Below are 13,758 nucleotides of genomic sequence, written 5' to 3' on the forward strand. Positions count from 1 at the left end.
CACTGCATCAGTCAGTGTTCAAACTGGTGGCTCGTCCACCTGTCGGCTCATTATGGAACAGATAGAAGTGGTGCACATAGCGCAGACCTAACACACACACACACACACACACACACAATACAGTGCACTCAAGCACACCAATACACAACCTTGTTGTACTTGTATTAAGTTACACTCACACTAACTTCTCTTAACTTCCCCACATCAACAGTAATTGCCTGACTGCAACCATTACCTTAACTTTCACATTTAACCATGAGACTTAAAATAACCTTTTTCCTAATGAGGTTCAGAAAGGGCTGCTATAAATTTCTCTTTTGCTGAAACCTTGCACACAAGTGGACACGCACACACACACACACACACTTTGAGGAGTGGAACTACAATTTACCTGTAACTGGAGGTGGGTGTTGGCACACGAGACAATTGCTTTATGGTGTGTGGGTTTTTTTTTTATTTGTGTGTGTGTGTGTGTGCCTATAATAATGAGCACTGGGCAATGGGATGCCCAAAGGCAAGGTTCCCTAAAAGGGTCAGGCTCAAGGACATCTGGCACTGATCCACATGCTCATTTCCAGTACACACACATACACAAACATAAAACATACTGGAAGAGCAGACTGCAAGCTGATCTAGTGCCATTAAACAGTTTGAGGAAACAATATTCTTTTTGTGCATCACTCTCACCCGTTGTGTTTTCTCTCATTCTGTCCATCGTTTCTCTCTTTAACACACACACACACACACACACACACTCTCACACACACAAAACACCCTCTATTCGTCCCCAAATGAACGAGAGATTCACGCTCCACTAGCAAAGACTCTCAGAGTGTAGGTTATTAATGAGAGCATGTCCTAACAACATTACCGAGCTACTGTCCCATGGAGGAGAGGAGAAGAGAGGAGAAACATGGACATAGGAGGAGAGGAAAACTGATTTAAGAAAACAATGGAGGAAAGGAGAGAAGAAGAAATAAGAACAGAGCAGAGGAGAGATGAGATAAAGAGAAGAGAACGGTGACGGAGGAGTAGGGGAGACAAGTTGGAGAAGGACATTAAGGTGTGGGAGGAGAAAAAAGGAAGAAAATAGGAGAGCAGAAAAATGTCAGGAGAAGATGAGAGAAAATTAGAATAGAGCAGAGTGGTGGAAAAGGAAAAAGGGAGGAGGAGGAGAAGCAAGATGAGTATAATATAAGAAAAGTGGCAGGAAACTAAAGGACAGAAAAGAGGTAGGCAAATGGAAAAGGAAAGGGAAGTGATGAGAAGATTAGAGAAAAGAATAAATGACAAAAAACTACTGGGTGGAGACAAAAGTGGATGCAAAGAGGAGAGAAGAGAGAAGAGGAAACAAAGAGGTAAAGGAGAGGAAAAAGAGAGAGTGGTAGATGGAACGGAAAAGCAGAGGAAAAAGGTAGAAGAAAGGAGAAAGGATAAGTGGGAAAATGTATGAGGAGAGAAAAGGATGGGAGAAGAGGATAGAAATGTTTAGAAGAGTGCAGAGTAAAGAGGAGAAAATAGAAAAGAAGAGGAAAAATGCAACATGTTTTTAGAAACATGAAAGATCCTTCTTTTCAATCCTTCATCAGAAGCATCCAATCACCAACCAATGTCTAATAAATTGGCGTATTGGTCCATAAAAGACTTCTGTGAAGGATGTGTTTTTCCTCATGGCTCCTTTAGCAGCCTCCTCTCGCTTTGATTCTCAAAACAGATATAATAACTTTGGAATGTCCTTCAAGATGGTCGACCAGAACAAGTTCTGAGTCTATCGAGGAGTGAGAATAGATCAAATAAGGCCTGTGGCACACTAAGCTACCAGTTGGCCAACGGCCACTGTCGGGCTGTCGGTGAGGATCTTCCCCGTGTGTCCCGCACTATTGGCACTAGTCAGACCATCTCATCAGCTTTTCCACCAATTCACCATGTTGAATTGGTGGCAGGCTTTGTTGGCAAGAGAGACCACTCTGATTGGCTGTTCAGCGGAGCAAATCAATGCACAAGAAGAGAACAGTTGTGGAAAGCCCCTTCAGGCTGTTGCTTCAGTATTCATGATTTCACCCATTTAATGAGGTTTCTCCTTGTTTTTTTTTTATCTCGGTGGCCTCCTTTCTTCTTGCCAGTGCCATTTGCAACTTCTTTTCAGATATATTCTCAATTAGAAGCAGCTATAAACAGCAGCTGTTGTGAACAAGAGCTGCTTTGCTTTGTATTTCCACAATCAAGCTCTTCTTCTTTCACATTCTGAAAGGTGTATTCAGATACTGCCACCTACTGGCAGGAGGAGTTATCTTGCTGACTCAGGTGCACAATGTACTTGCAAACTGGTTGTTGGCTGTAGCTTGTGCGATGTGTTCAAGTGGTACTTTTTCAACCTGACTGGCTGAAACAAAGCCGATGTGAGGAGATGCAAAAGTCAGCCTATATCACTGCTAGTTCTTTCACGTTGGCTTGTTGTGTCTCTGCCCTAAGGGAATAATAACTGAGAAAATATATGAGAGGGAAAAGAGATGGGGAAGAAAAATCATAGAAATGGTTGGGGAGAGGAGAAGAAGCAGTGAGAAATGAAGAACTCAAATCAGAAAAACTGAATTGATTGGACATACGCTACCAGTGAAAAGTTGGACATGCTTTCCCATAAAGTTTGGACACACTTTCACATTGAATTAAATGTAAAAGTGTGTCCAGACTTTTGACTGGTAGTGCAGTTTAGAAAGGCCCACAAATAAGGTCCCATACTCCATGTCAGGACATAAACCAAGCCATGAAGCCCGGGGTACTCTCTTTAGACGCTGTGTATGTAAAATTGTGGCACAGCATAGATAAGAGGAAGGCTGCAAAACTATGTCTAAAATTTTGAATGTTCCCATGAGCACAGTGGCCTCAATAATTGCGAAATGGAAGAAATGAAACCACTAGGATTCTTCATAGACTCTGCCGTTTGACCAAACTGAAAAAGAACCCAACAGTCACTCTAGAAAAGCCTCACTCTAAAAGTCCCCTGCAGAGATGGTTCACCTCTCAACGTGACAATAACCTGAAGGAAACAGCCAAGAGAACAGTGGCTTCACAGCAGTCTCCTTCAATGACCCAACAAAAGCCCAGATATAAACCCCAAAGAGCATCTGTGAAGGGACCTGAAGATGGAAGTTCGCAGGTGCTTCACATCCAATCTGCCAGAGCTTGAGAGGATCCACCGGGCACAATGAGATAAACTGCCCAAATCCAGGTGTGGATGGGCTTCGCACTGCTGAGGAGACAGTGCCATCTATTGTTTGGTATGTGAAACTCTTCCATACAGTAACAAAACCACTGAGCCCTGCAGCCTCATGTCACACTCACTCTCACCTACATGCTACTGTGCATAAACATCCTCTTCCCTGCTGCATCGCACTCAAACAATGTGCTGCTTGAAGTCATTTTTCACCCAGCTCCTGTGTCATTATGGAAGTAGCATGCGCTGTCAAACAAAATGAGTGCAAAAACATATTTTGAATTGACAGCCAGTCTTGTGTGTGTGGTTGTGTTTGTACTTGTGCTGTTTGGCTTCTATTGTCTAAGTGATTTAGGGAGCGTTATGGGAGCAGGGCGATAAGCCTGGTGTCGCTGGTGTCTAATCGTAACACGTTCCTTATCGGCCCCGGGGCTCAGGAGACGGAATGGACTGTAGAGAGGAAGAAGAGAAGGAGGAGATGAAGAGAAGGATCTGGCAGGAACAAGAGAAGGAGGAACAGCAAAGCAAGAGGGCGGGGTTAGGTGGAGAAAGAAGGCGTAGAAAAGAGATGAGGAGAAAAGGTGAAAGATGGGAGAAGTGAGGGGGAGAAGACATGAGAAAATGAGGAGTGAAGATTTAAGGGTCTGCTGCACTAAAAGCATATAAGGAACCGGTGCCAAGGCCCTTGTCCCGAATCACCTCACCACCCACACCGCACAAACCCACCTTGTGTAAGAGATCCACCACCTCAATGCAACGTCCCATTGTGTGCACACATATATATGTGTGTGTGTGTGTGTGTGTGTGTGTGTGTATTAGGGTTATCAGAAGTGCTAAGGATGGGTGGTAATTGAATAATGACAGCAATGCCTCTGATGGATTACCTGTCACTCTCCCCTCTTCTCTCCCTCCATCACTGTCATCCATCTCTTCTCTGCCGTTCTCGCCTCGCAACCTCCGGTCAAATTGTCTCCTGTCCATGCCATCACCCGTGCCATCGGAGATAAAGACACCCAAACACACATAAGATGACACAATCTTGCAAAGATATTCGCACGCACATCCACATCACACACACACATGCACACGTTTTCACCAACATTCACAAGAAATAAATAAAAAAAAGAAAGTATCTAGATCCTTTACTTAGGTCCAAGTTCACACGTGCTTTCCTGCATTCAAATAAATCTGAAAAAATAAATAATAATGTCAAATGTAAAAAGTATATTTCTGGTAGTGTAATGTAGTGGCATAAAAATAGGCTTTTACTTAAATTGTTGGGCATTTTAGTCAACACAATGCAATCAGTCCATTTGTAACCTACTGTTACTCTTGTTACATAAATATATTTTACTGATGACAGGCCTTTTTATATCAGATATTTTGACTTTCATACAGTAAATAGAAACATTAACAATGACTTTGGGGTTCATTGTAATAAGGCTATGCTTTCTCAATCCTCACTTGGCTTTCTTCCCTTTTTTCATTTCTACTGTATAACTTGTTTTTATTCTGTTTGTATGTGTATGTATTTGACATATTTTCTTTCACACTTACACCTCAAGGTAGAGAGGTTTGTAATGAGGATGCACTGTTATTTTTATTTTTTTGCATTGAGGGCAACTGCAGCACTCTGCTGCAGTGCAGTTCAGTCTACAGTATCTGCTCTTCCATCATGAGCACAGACTCTCTTAAGGATTAATGCAGTAAATCAGGTGAAGTGGTGCCAGCAGGGGCATTTGTTTCATGCTGAGAAGAGGTCAGGGTCTATGTGGGGACCACCGATGACAGTGGGTCCCTGACGTACCCGTCTACCTGGGAGGTGCTTCTCTGCACCTGAGTGAGCACCCGAGTCACTGTACGCGGGTCTTTGTGTGTTTGACCTTCCCTTTCTCTTCTGCTCTATGTCCTAATTCTTCCCCTGATTCTTTACTTTATTTCCCAAACGAGTGAGAGGGAGCAAACAGCCTATTTCTGAGTGAGTGTGTGTGTGAGACAGAAAGATAGACAGAGAGAGAGAAGAGAGTGTGAGATGGAGCATAATTCATTTCCACACAGATATCATGTAGCTGTTTCAGAATAATTAGAAGCCACTTAGAAATGAAGAGATGATTATTTTCTTTATCATCATTCATTTAATTGGTTGAAAAAAAGATTCGCAGCTCTACATATTCAGGCAGCAATGAGTATATACATCAAGCTTTTAAGACTGACAAATGTGAAAACAAACAGCACCAATGGTACAAACCAGGCGAATTAGCAGAACAGATACAATATGTCTCTATCCTTCACTAATGAGGTGCAAAACATTGCTTATCTCAGGAAATGTGGCATCTTTCATCCTGCATATTCACACTTGGGGGATTTTACCATCAAGAGCCAAAACATAGCACATATAGTTGTCTACAAGAAATAAAATGTGAGAAAACTTTAATTCACAAAGAAATATTCTGTTTTCTTTAAAAGCAGAGTGCTGCAAAACAGCCACTGTGTCAGAAAATCACCGTAAATGCATTGATCAGCCATAACATTATGACCACCTGCCTGTGAGTGTGAACGATTGTCTCTATGTGCATTGGTCCTGTGATAGACTAGCAAACTGCCCAGGGTATACATTGCCTCTTGCCCAGTGTAAGCTGGGATTGGCTCGAGCCCCCTGTAACCCTCCACAGGAGAAGATAATTGATGATCCTGTATTTGTATTTGTTACACTAGTTCTAACTGGTTAGACTTCCTCGACTATGATGAGGCCAAAAAACACAGTTTGATAGGGAGAACTTCATCCAGTTTATCATTTCATTGCCGAGCTCTGTGGTATAAAAGTGGGGGTGACATGAAAAGCCCAGAATTACAATCTGTTAAACATTTTACAGTACATGATTCCATATGTCAAGTAAGGTCTTTAAACCAGCTGCTGATTTTCATTAATTACAGTGACTTATACATGTCAGAGAAATAAATTATCGTATGCATTTTCTTGACAATCATCATTTTCTTCAGTTATACTTTTCTTCGTGACAATTCTTTGGTAATACTACACACTGTGCTACTTTCTGCTTGTAAACCCAGCCTTGAACATCCTCCTGTTAGTAGCCCTTACCACCTAACAGTATCAACATCTCCCTATCACTGGCAAGTATAAATGACATATTGTAGAAACTCATGTCTCTTTATCTGCTGATATGCGGATAAAAACAGAAGCAGAGAAGGGTTTGCTGAGCACATTTTGGGGATTTTGGGTGATGCGAATGTTGTCACAAATGACAAAATTAACAAAGCATTTTTAAAAAAGACTCACTCAGGGGTCACTGGAGGCAACGCAAACCCTAATCCCCTTTCTCCTTATTGTATAGTATAACAATACGCGGTGAGTTGGCACAGTCTGGTCCATCAGATGTGAGAAAGCAGTGATCCAAATTTGTAAGCTATACAAAGCACAGGAAAGCAGCAGTCCTATCAACACACACACTGGCACATAGACAGATAAACCTACGACACCCTTTCTCCCCCTTGAACATGAATAGAAAAAAAACATGAATAGTATAAAATGCCAGACTGCCAATTAGGGCAATAATGGCTGTGGGAAAAAGTGCGTACTCACACACATGCACACACACACATACAGTAACTGAGACTTCTAAGCTCAAAGTTAATAGCACCCAGTTGTTCAGTGCCAGAGACAGACCCTGTGGGAGGGGGGAGGAGGATGTTACTGAAACTTAGACTAATGCAACAAGCCTAAAAGAAGCTTCCCGTCAAACATGCAAAGTAACAGGAATTTATTTAAATATAAATCAATTTCAGGGGACACTTTTCCTGTTTACTGTGTAATTCCACTAAATTCCTTATCAAAACCTTTTTTAAATGGCATAAAAATAGACAAAGCTTATGAATAAAATAGTTGTTCTGTTTTCTATTGTTTCTAGTTTTATAATCTATTATTTCATGTCCTTTCTTCCCAGTGTGCTTTAAAAAAAACCTGTTCAGTTTGGGGGATGTTTTTGGAGGATTTCTGAGCTGATTAGCCCCACTTAGCAATGTCCCACCTTGTCAGCCGGCATATTAGAAGACGTACTAGGCTGGAGGACGACAAGGATATAATAATAGAGAAAGGGTGATGAAACAGAAAAAGCCAAACAGGAGACAAGGCAACACAGATGGACATTGATGGCAGGGAGAGAAGGCAGAAACAGAGAGATGGGGAGGAATTTGATGTACTGGATGTCTTCCTCTTATTCCATCAGCAGAAGCCTGTTAGAGGGAAAATGCAATAATAAGAACAACTGCAGTGGACACACACACACACACACACACACACACACACACACACACACACACAAAGAAGAATACATTCTTCTAGCCCCCCACTCTCTTTCAACACACTTTGACATACAGACACACACTTACCCTCACACTCGAAGGCTTGCAGCATCTTGGTGTAAGTGGGGCCCAGCCAAGAGGTGTAGCTACCCAGAACCCTCTGCAGGTGGTGGGTGGCGTCACTAAAGAGCAGATCGGATTCGCCATAGCCTGCTGAGCTGAACAGGCTGAAGCCCTCGGTGGCGTTGCCAAACACATTCTGCAGGAGAGAGAAAATGTATGACAGCACTTAATGCATGAGGGCACGCAAGAATGTCTGTTAGCGACATGCTTTGCATATGTGTGTGTGTGTGTGTGTGTAGTCAGGGGATCAGACATACTGTATCAGTCATCCAGACATCTCCCACACATTCAGTAAAGAAGAGGGATGACAGTTTAGCAGGTCGATAACAGAAAGTCCACAGAGATATGAGATAGACATAAATACACTAGGGGACCACACACTCACACAACTGATGTATTTTCTGTACACACCTGTAAACGTTCCAGGTACTTCCAGACACGACACTTGTCTTGTAGACGCACCACCACAGCTTTAGTAGGGACGGCTGCCAGGTGGCATCGTTCATACATGTCCGTATCTGCCTCACCCCCATCTGGACACAGCAGCTTCAGGTCCTCCAGCTCCAGATCCAGGGCCCAGGAGTCCTGGTTCTTACCTGGGTAGTTGAAAAGTGAAGGCGTATCAGATACTGGCTCCATTAAAACTGTTATCTAGATAATGACATCCAATCACCACAAGCAAACATTAAGCACGTCTGCTGAACTTAAAATAGATATTACTGTGTAACTGAGTTTACCGAGTCAGTTTTCTGACTTTGAGTCTCCTTTACTTGCACTACTGTTACACCATGTTTTTGCAATAATCATCACAAAACTGTCCCTGTTCAGCAAAAGATCAAGTGTTCAAATCTTATTAAAAATTGACAATATGTGGAGTTTTATTCCCTGTGAAAAACAAACAAACAAAAAACACCTAAGACTTAGAAAAACAAACAAAACCCGATATAGCCAAACAAATAATTAGATGGAAGTACCTCGAACACCATGAAGACACTGTCTGAATCCCTAAACAACAACAGTGGCCTGCTGTGTTTTCTCGACCTTCGTTAATTGGGCTGACTCCGGACATTTCTGAACCATATGAGAAAGCATGGTTCGTTAAACAGATGCAGCGTTTTGTGAAGCAGTGTCAAACTGCTCTTTCTTGTCAGTACCAGCAAAGTCTGTGTAGCATGACCACGATAATGATCACCATTAATTTTGGATGTTGCCCACAGCAGTGGAGCAGATGCAACAAAATACTAAATCAGGGCAGCTCATTTCTGGACAACGTCTGTCTGTCCTTCCTGTCTACTCCTCATTCTCAGTTTCTTTTTTTTATTTTTATCATTTATATCGCCTTGTGCCAAATGTGTTTTTATTGGTCTCACACACAGCTGCATATCACTTAAGGGTTTATATCACTTAAATGCCATCTGTTCATTGTATTCTTGATTTCACTGTACACTGTAATATTCCTGTAAGAAGCATTGTGAAACACTGACATCCTGTGTCTTGACAGGGACTAGCACTCTCCTGGCCCCAAAGATTCCTTACCATTTATCATCTAAATACTGTAGAACTAGCAGGTTGGTTTCTAAAATGCACAACAATTTAAACACTGACCATCCAAATTGTCATAGACCGTTGTGTGTTTAACAAAGGCCACATCTCCGAGGTTTTCAGCCACACATCTGAAAGAAAAACATTAACTACATTAATAATCAAACACATTTAATCAATAAATACATCAAAACATAATAAAGTGGAAATCAGTGGACTCTGTAATGTTATTGTAACAGTATGACTTTGGAGACTGTGAGTAAAATTAAAAAATTAAAAATGGCTCCTATATCCTTTGTTTTTGTTTGGTACCATGTAAAGTAATTTATTCCTTCTATAGACTGTATTATTATTCATATCATCTTGTATTCTTTCAGAACAGGCAGCTCTAATTACAATACTCAATAGTTTTATTTTATGGTGACACTGGCTGTGGTCATAAAAACCATCGCCTCTGGGTGCCATTATTGCATTCTTCTCCACGTTGTTAGTATCAGTGTTGCACCTCAGAGCCCCTGCCTCTCCGTAGTGCCTCTCTCTGTGGTTGTTGGCACAGATATGTCTGTCGTTCTCATCTCCTATACAGGCCTCACACAGATTCTTGGGGTTGTTGCCTCTGGGGTCGTGCTGGGGGTCTTTGACACCTGGCACACAGCTGTAACCAAAGAAGTTCCCAACCGCTGGTGAAAAAAGACAAGAATAAGTTAGAGGATGAATAAAAATGGCAAAAGGAATATCACTGTATTTTAATTAAAAAGTCAACTGTCCAAGTTACAACCTCTCCTGCAAACCTTAAATTCATATTTCACTAGTATCAGTTCTGTTCAGGTGTGTAGTTTCAATAACACAAGTGAAACTATGATTAGTTCTACAGCTGAAACAATTAGATGATTAGTTGATTAATACAAAATATATCAGAAACAATTTAATGGTTGAAGTCTTTTTTCTATTTGATGAGAATTTGATGTTTTTCTTAGTCTTATGTGACAGTAAACTGAATATCTGTAAAATTTGCACTGTAGGCTGAAGAAAAAAGTAATTTACTAAATGTAAAGTAGAGTAAAACATCTTGGCTTTAGGGAATTGTAACAGACATTCTTTAAATAATTTCTTTAGTTAAATCAAATGATTAGGGATCACTTGTCAGTAAAATATACACCTTTGTATCTGTAAAGGTAAATTACCATTTGAACATTTTAAAAACTACACACCTACAATGAAACAAAAATACTTTTTGTCAGCTTTTTGTGTTAACCTGAATATTTTGTTGACGTATTGACGTGTGACATGGATACTGTACAATCACACTTCAGACAATCAGTTAATTGTTGGTTTTAGTCTATTCATGCGACCTGTAGAAAAAGTTGTAAAAAGAGCTCTTCTTCAGTATCAAGCCTCCTTCTTTTTTCTCCTGAAGAAGTAATGAGCTTCCAGTGTTTCCTTCTACTCGTCATTACAACCCCACATGCACACACACTCCTCACATTTACAGAGAATGATGCTCTGTTCTCTAACTGGCTCTTCTCCTCTTACCTCCAGTCTCCTCCATCCCTTCACCTCTTTGTTCTACATCACTGCTTCCCTCCCTCCTTCTTCTGAAATTCTCATGCTTCTCTACCTCCACACACACATACACGTACATTCTTATATTCACACATGCACTAGTTAGTCTGTCCCCTCCCCCTTTGTCCAACTCTCTCTCACCTCTGGGGAAGTTGCACTGCTCCCCTACACTGATTTGGGAGGTGTTGACCAGGTAGCCAATAGGGACAGTCCACCCCACTGTGGTACGTATGCCAGGGTGACAGGAGCTACGCTCATGCATCTCCAGCAGGGACAAGTCTGAGGAGGAGCGACGTGCTATCACCACCACGTAGTAGTTAATACCATCTGGAAGGAGGGTTTAGGAAAAGAAACAGGGAGCAAGCATGAGGGAATCATTTTACAAACCAGGAGTAAGAAAAAACAAGAACCTAAAATACAATAACATATATACATATATATTATCTGAGGCTCAAGTGCCTTCAAACCTGTGACTTACCGACTCCATTGTGGGACTCCCCTGCAGCCAGCTCCAGGCCATGGCACAGGCCAGCAGCATAAATGTCATCTGCAAACATGGAGGCTGCATCTGCTGTCCCATTCTGAGAAAAACACCTTTATATTGTCAATGTCAAACAAGTAAAGGATGCATGGAAAGAATCTATCTATCTATCTATCTATCTATCTATCTATCTATCTATCTATCTATCTATCTATCTATCTATCTATCTATCTATCTATCTATCTATCTATCTATCTATCTATCTATCTATCTATCTATCTATCTATCTATCTGTCTGTCTATCTGTCTATCTATCTATCTATCTATCTATCCATCCATACTATATTTTGTAATACAGATTGAACAGTCCATTCTCCCTTCCCTGTTTCTTCTGATACCTTGATTTTCTCCATACAGTCTCTGGTGTTCAGTCCGCGAACACATTGCAGCGCTCCTCTAACATTCCGAACTGTGGCATTCCCTGCCAAATCCAGACACTTTTGTTCTTCAGCATCAGACAATACACACCAGGAAACTGAGCAAAACAGCGAGAAAGTGATAAAAGTCAAAGTTAAATACAAATATTCCTGTAGAAAAGCATATACTTAACCATTTAAAACATTGTTAATGTTATTTTGGCACATGAACATAAATTATAGTTGATCAGAGATCTGTTTATCATAATCTACCTGTATGTTTTTGATTGGAGACACAGCTGACAGACAAAAGAGGCAGAAGAAGGAGAAAAGCTACAGGCCATCTTCTCTCAGGACGTTCCATATTGGATCTGGTAGGAAACCTGCTTGGGACAATCTAATACAACAGAGACAAAGAGCAGGTAGATTTCATTGAAAAAAGTCACTCAGCTGCCCCCTCGCTCTCTTATAGGCTGGTCCTGAAGCAGAGAGAACAAGGGGGAGAGAGGGTAAAATGTGGGAGAATGAGGCAGGCAGGCTGGATGCAGAAAGAAGATAACATTATTCCTCCATCCCTACTTCTTAAGTTAAAGTCCTCAGTAGATAATCCTTCCTCCATCTCATGATAGTAGTATAACATTTCCCCATCCAATTATCCACTGAGACTTATCCCCAGTAGAGAGGACAGTGGTAGACACATGTAGGCTTGGAGCAGTTCAGGTCAGCTGGCACAGAGTATTGACCTGGGGGTCTTTAATTAAAAAAGCTGCAGACAATGTGTCTCTGTGCTGGACCTGTGGTGGTAGAGTATAGATACCAGCTTGGGCTTGCTCCAGCTCACTGGAGACTAAAGCCCCAGCTAAGCAAGAACAAACAGCATGGGCTATTGTTCGTGGCCACAGGAATGAGTGGAGGGAAAACCTATCATCTACTTGATACAGTTCTCCCTGTAAAGCAAACACACAATTCTGTGACATTTTTCTGAACAGCCTTTGAGCCAACCTAGAATTAAATAAATCTTAATAGGTAAGAAGTAAAATTAATGTATCTCCCTATATACTTTTCAATTGCACTGTTATGCAATTTCAGATGTGCATGATTGCTTGGGAAATGAAAGGTCATGTTGGTTTACATGCAGCTTTTACACAAAAAGACAGGGAGAACTCTTTATGTAGGGAAGGGAGTGGTATCTGATCCTCAGCATGGGTGAGGGAACAAGAGGCCATTTTAAAAGCAAAGTATTCTGAATGAAATATGTACTTTTCTTTGAACTCCAGAGAGCATAGGTTGGGTTTTGCTCACGGAAACTGTTACTCACATGCAATAAGCCACTCATATCTTGATGTATCTTGTCTTGTAATCACTTGAGAAGATGATGCTTTAAACAGTAGTCACTCTCAGTAAATAAGTGGTATGTGTTGTGTGAAAAGCACAATTGCAATTTTTGTGTTATTTTTCTATTTTTACAAGGACAAGGCATGTAATGATCAACATTACTGTATTGAAATGTGCCATTGTTCCATCCAAATCTATTTTCTTCTAGCCAAATGCTAAATTAGCCATTAAAACAAAAATAAAACAATAACATGTAAAATAATGACAAATACATGAACAGAGGATATATAGACTAAAGCTAAAAAATAAACATGGCAACAACATGTAAAGCAGACAATAATAAGCTTTTCGGTATTAAATTGTAAAGTTTCTTAATCTTTTATGATGTTAGGTGCACTTTGATTAACTTTTGTGATGTGTTTTTATCTTGTGTTTTGTATGTAAAATCTTGATCTGAAAAGTACTACAGTTACAGTTACAGTAAATAGGCTGTATGTAGTGAGACCAAGAAGGAAAATATTTCCCTGCGGAGTTTAGTGGAGTAGCATAAAGTTAAAATACACACGCAAAGTACAAGCAATCTTGAAAATGTAGGCTACTTAGAAAGTAGTACATTAACTGTCAGACCATATTAGATTACAGGTCATAGTAATTTTGTCTCTTTCATTTGATTGTTTCTATGTATGTTGGGTGGGTGGTTTCTTTTATATAAAGTCCATGCGTATACAGTCCTCGAGTAAACGTTTTGTTCCTAATGACGTTTC

General features: G+C 40.7%; 1 protein-coding gene across 1 annotated transcript; it reads right to left on the reverse strand.

The window, feature by feature from the left end:
* Nucleotides 1–7,207: 7,207 nt before the first annotated feature.
* otomp (otolith matrix protein) lies at nucleotides 7,208–12,299 on the reverse strand. The gene is made up of 9 exons (XM_020614017.1): nucleotides 12,239–12,299; nucleotides 11,642–11,778; nucleotides 11,241–11,343; nucleotides 10,904–11,089; nucleotides 9,705–9,879; nucleotides 9,263–9,330; nucleotides 8,069–8,253; nucleotides 7,622–7,793; nucleotides 7,208–7,465 (listed from the first exon to the last, which is right to left on the reverse strand). The coding sequence occupies exons 1-9, from the start codon at nucleotides 12,297–12,299 to the stop codon at nucleotides 7,455–7,457; spliced, it is 1,098 nt and encodes a 365-aa protein (XP_020469673.1). The 3' UTR covers nucleotides 7,208–7,454.
* Nucleotides 12,300–13,758: the final 1,459 nt, after the last annotated feature.

Source organism: Monopterus albus, unplaced genomic scaffold (assembly GCF_001952655.1).
Source record: "Monopterus albus unplaced genomic scaffold, M_albus_1.0 scaffold141.1, whole genome shotgun sequence".
Classification (NCBI taxonomy): domain Eukaryota; kingdom Metazoa; phylum Chordata; class Actinopteri; order Synbranchiformes; family Synbranchidae; genus Monopterus; species Monopterus albus.

What these genes read in the sequence shown, in the direction of transcription:
- otomp (XM_020614017.1), bottom strand. Translation starts at nt 12,299, where the DNA reads ATGTTATACTACTATCATGAGATGGAGGAAGGATTATCTACTGAGGAC. An exon ending in ACTGTATGGAGAAAATCAAG is followed by an intron (nt 11,344 to 11,641) that starts GTATCAGAAGAA and finishes TGTTTTTCTCAG; the next exon opens with AATGGGACAGCAGATGCAGC. An exon ending in GGAGTCCCACAATGGAGTCG is followed by an intron (nt 11,090 to 11,240) that starts GTAAGTCACAGG and finishes CCCTCCTTCCAG; the next exon opens with ATGGTATTAACTACTACGTG.